Source organism: Rhineura floridana, chromosome 16 (assembly GCF_030035675.1).
Source record: "Rhineura floridana isolate rRhiFlo1 chromosome 16, rRhiFlo1.hap2, whole genome shotgun sequence".
NCBI classification, from domain to species: Eukaryota; Metazoa; Chordata; class Lepidosauria; order Squamata; family Rhineuridae; genus Rhineura; species Rhineura floridana.
This window is the reverse complement of record NC_084495.1, coordinates 15,955,978-15,960,812: the sequence shown is the minus strand read 5'-3', so window position 1 is coordinate 15,960,812 and position 4,835 is coordinate 15,955,978. Positions and strand designations below refer to the sequence as shown.

At 44.2% G+C, this 4,835-nt stretch overlaps 1 protein-coding gene across 1 annotated transcript; it reads right to left on the bottom strand.

Annotated features, from left to right (window-relative positions):
• Nucleotides 1-1,060: 1,060 nt before the first annotated feature.
• On the bottom strand, nt 1,061-2,239 carry TENT5D (terminal nucleotidyltransferase 5D). The gene has a single exon (XM_061598596.1). The coding sequence runs from the start codon at nt 2,237-2,239 to the stop codon at nt 1,061-1,063; it is 1,179 nt and encodes a 392-aa protein (XP_061454580.1).
• Between the last annotated feature and the right edge of the window lie 2,596 nt (nt 2,240-4,835).

The following is a 4,835-nucleotide window of genomic DNA, read 5'->3' as shown; positions in this document are numbered from 1 at the left end:
CATTTCAGTGGGGCTCGCAAAAAAGACCTTCATGTTGAATTGTGTCTAATATATTTTCATTACGAAATGGGGCACAAGCGAGGGACAAAAACTCTATATTGCACTGCAGAATGCATACACATGCACAGCAGAGGAATCCAATGAGGATGAAGGTCAGAATCATTAGTGCCTTGTTTGAGGATCCCCCCACAATCTCAGAGGATGTGTCCCTCTGCAGTATTGCTATCTCCCCAGCCATGCAGAATCCAAAGACTAGGAAATAAGGCAAGGGCCCTTTAACCACCCACCCTGCTCGTTCAGGGAAATGGAGCCTACCATACTTCAGGTCTGGTTGGCCTACATAAGACTTCAGTTGACTCTGCTCCTTGCAGAGACAGTATCTTCTGTGGCTGCTTTATTAAGATGAGAACTCTTCCCACCAACAGTGTGCCCTTGGACCTGTCCCAGGTCCTGGTTTTGTCTCCTATCTGTTTTGATTTGGACTGGACGCTGCCAGCTTTCTCTGCTCCCACAGAACTGGATAATATAGTCTCATCCCTGTCCCCGTGCCTTGTGTGGGTTTTGCCTCTTTGTCTTCTTCGGAATAACCCAGCACTGGAAAGAAAGGCAGGAATCTAGATTTAATGCCATCGCCAAGCCCACAAACCTTTGCATTTCTGTCCAGGCCTGCCACAAACTCCCACCACTTTTGGTTGGAGATGTTGGTGGCCTAGCCAATCACATACCTGTAAAAGAGAGAGAAACACATGGATGTACATGAACAGCTTTAGGACACTTGCTGGGAATTTCACTGGAATTTTTCAAACACATAATTCATTCAACATGTAAGACAATATTTCATGAGCAGCCTCGAGGGCATTTCAAGTGCTTGACCCATCATAGATGCTTGGCAACATTGCACATGCACAGAAACAATCACACACAATAAATGTCCTGAAAATCAAAAGTGATAGGAAAATTTGCTTTAACAGGGGCTTTATTTTGAAGAGACCTTGGGGTAGGAGGGGAGGGTTAGGGAAAGCTTGGGCATTGATGTAAGGCAAAGAGGTTTTGTGGTTGACTACACCATGCCACTTTGCATGTTTATGTGAAAGGAATAGGGCTGGTAGATAATGGGTGGCTGTCCATGAGCAATATAATAATTGTTGAAGTTCCTGTCGCTGATATACGGAGCTGGCTGATAGTAGCATGTTACATTGGCTGCATTCGGAATGATGTTCTGCTCCCCAAGCACTTTGAGAGCCAGGATTGTGATCATGTTCAGCGTCTGCCTTCGCTCATGCCCCATAAGGCAGACCGTGCTTTCATTCACCACCCCGCGCAGAGTCATCAGATAGTCATACTTGCTCTTCTCTTCCCCAATAAAGTGGTTGCGCAGGTACGACTCAATCTTCCGCTGCTGCTCCGTTACATCAGGGAAATCAATGAAGAATCTAGAACACATATAACGTTCCAACGATTTAATTTCTGCCTCATCTGCTGGCTTAAAATCCCGAACCAGGAGATTGCTATATTTCAAAAGGCCTCCACCACGGATCTCTTCAGGGTTCCTTGTGGCAATTAGTTTGTACTTCAAGTGGTCCATGGCCTCATCAAAGTCCCCATACATGCTTTCAGCAATGATGGACAAATGAGAGTCTTCTGACAGCTTGCCATCAGTATCACTATAGACATCTAACACAGAGTCCAGGATGATCTGAAAGGAATCGACGCTAAACTCAAACTGTCGCCGGAGAGAGTTGACAAACTTGAGCTCAACATTCTTCCCACTATTGTTTGACAAGGAGATGAGACTCCAGCGATCATGATCTGTGGACACTTTCACCATCTTCTGCACATAGGCATCCTTCATGGTCTGCGCCGTGATCTTTTCTTTATTGACACATTTTGGTAAGAAGTCCAAGAGGCAGTTGAGGACAGACTCCTTCACAACCTGAAATTCATGCTCACTTGGAAGCTCAACACCAAAAATGATATCCAGGTCCTTGTAGCTGGTACCATTTTGTTTGACAAGGATGTGACTTGCCGTGGAGCCATTCAGGCGTATGTCTCGGACAATGATTTGCTTCCTGATTAGCTGCTCCTTGACAACACAAATTATATCTTTTGGCTTCACCTCCAGTGTCGGGAAATTCCCTCTTCCGTGAATAGGGATCACCTCGGTTAGCACTTGATCCAGTATTTTAATCTGTTCCCAGGTGAGACAACTGAATCTGTGATCTAAACCCTCAGTCATCATGAAATCAGGTGGTAAACTAAGAGGAAAACACAAAGAAAAAATCAGGAACATCTCAGAAAGGACTAAAACATTGGGTGCTTTGATAACATGACATATACTTAGAGAATGATTGATTGCCTATCTGGGGTTTGGAAGGAATTCCCACCCCCTATCTAAATGGCTAGATATCCTCTGAATGCATTGGGAGGGGGATGGAATCATGCTTTGTGGCCATACATCTTGTCTTCAAAATTACTGCTGGCCATGTGTTTGCTACTACTGTACAAGGAACTCCAGCTATGGAGGCAGAACACAGCTATTGTGGACAATATTAGGAACTTGTAATAATGTGTGGGTGTGGGTGTTGCCTGCCCCTAAAGTTTGCATCCTAAGAGAAGACTGAGGGAGATATCATAGCACTGTTCAAGTACTTGAAAGGTTGCCACACAGAGGAGGGCCAGGATCTCTTCTAGATCATCCCAGAGTGCAGGGTATGGAATAATGGGCTCAAGTTACAGGAAGCCAGATTTTGGCTGAACATCAGGAAAAACTTCCTAACTGTTAGAGTGGTATGACAATGGAGCCAATTATCTAGGGAGGTAGTGGGCTCTCCGACACTGGAGGCCTTCAAGAGGCAGCTGGGCAGCCACCTGTTGGGTATGCTTTAATTTGGATTCCTGCATTGAGCAGGGGGTTGGACTCGATGGCCTTATAGACCCCTTCCAACTCTATGATTTTATATTATATTTATGTAGTACTGTCTATGTACATAGTGCTTTACAGAATGTCTTAAGCAAAAATTAAGCAGCTACTTGCCCCAAGGAGCTTATGATCTACATTTTGACACTGGGGAAGACCACAAAGGGAGAGGAGGAACAAGGGAGACAATTTGACTCTCATTTTCTAAATAGAATTATAACAGTTAACTGCACTACAGTGGATTAGATGGGAAGAGAGATCATTCACTGGTGTCCCAAAGACTACAGCACTGCTTAAAAATACAATCTATAGTATCTCCCTTCTCAGTTAGTTCAGCAGAATGTGACAGCAGTTTCACTTGTGGCTCTGGACAAAGTTTACCTTTGGCTTAGGAGACACGGGGCATCAGATCTTTGGATGTGCTTTATTCATTTCTCCTCATTTTAGCAGCGGTTCTTTGAAAGGGACATGAGAGCATAGCCATGAATCGGCTAATGTGAAATCTAATTGGACACAACATAGCCAAAGTGAAGCATGTTTGAAAATCTTCCATGCAGGAGAGTGGGTAGCTTTGACAGAGCTGTGTCTACTTTTCTGCTAACTGCTTGGTTTATATTAATGATAAAATGTTTGGAGTGACAAATTATGTCCTCAACACCACCATTACCCTTCTAGTTCCAGATGCACTTTGAGCATAGAGATGATATTTTTGTGCATAAGCCATTCATTAGAAAAGCACTGATTTGAAGCAGGCAAAGTTCTTGGTGCATGGTTGTGGTATGCAATTCTAGTTGAAATTTTCTGCTGGAACATGTCTTACACTGAGTCAGGCCGCTAGCCCACCTGGCTTGATACTGTCTACTCCCTATTAGTGCCATCCAATTCCAATAAATGCCTGCACACCATACATCATTTGGTTTAGCCAGCAAACAACATAAAGACAAAACTGCTGGATCAGTCCAGTGGCCCATCTAGTCCAGCATCCTGTTCTCACAGCAGCCAACCAGATGCCTATGGGAAGCCTGTAAGCAAGATCTGAGTGCAACATCACTCTCCCCTCCTGCAGTTTCCAGCACCTGGTATTGAGAAGCATACAGCTTCTGAGGAGGTGGAACACAGTTATCGGGGTTAGTAGCCATTTATAGTCTTGCTAGTCCTAACAATTCCATGTCTGCACAGATTACTTCAGGGAGGAGTAAGACCTTATCATGCCTGCCCTTGTGTATCTGAGGGAGTACCTCCTCGCTTATGGAGCCCCTCACCCATTAGGATGCTTGGGCATGACTTTGCTCCATCTAGCAATAAAGTAGGATCTTTTAGGTTAGGAATGGAGAACGTGTGGCCCTCTACAACTCTCATTATCCTGGACTATTAGCCATGCTGGTTTGGGCTGATGGAACCTAAGAACATCTGGATGACCTTTTTAACAGAGCCAACCCAGATATTTTTTTCTGCCTGAGAAGGACAGGATGGCACTTCCACCCCCATGGAATATACAAAAGCTAACTGGACTAACAACAGTGGCAACAGAACAGCATCTTCCACCAGTCTTGAAAGCAACAGGCTAGCTTAGGGGCTACAGGGCAGTCTATGTGACACACGTAGCTCTGTCCTCTAACACTTTGTTGTGACTCTTCAGCCTCTAGCATCAGCTGGATAAGGTATCTGCCTCACTCTGCCTAATGGTAGGGCTGACTCACAATACTAGAAAATGGAGGAAAACATTATAACGGGGAAGTGGAGGCTAAAAAGGTGCTATTGTGTCAATTCTTCAAAGCAGTCCAGATCATCATTTTTATGTGTATTTAAAAAAAAATCAAATTAATCACATTTTGGAATATATATGTTATAGTGCCAAATATCTCTGAAAGACATTTTGATGTGAGGGCTGAGGAGATAGTATGGCATGCCCCATTTC

Bases quoted from the DNA above. Each gene is read 5' to 3' on its own strand.
- TENT5D (XM_061598596.1), bottom strand. From the start codon at position 2,239: ATGATGACTGAGGGTTTAGATCACAGATTCAGTTGTCTCACCTGGGAA.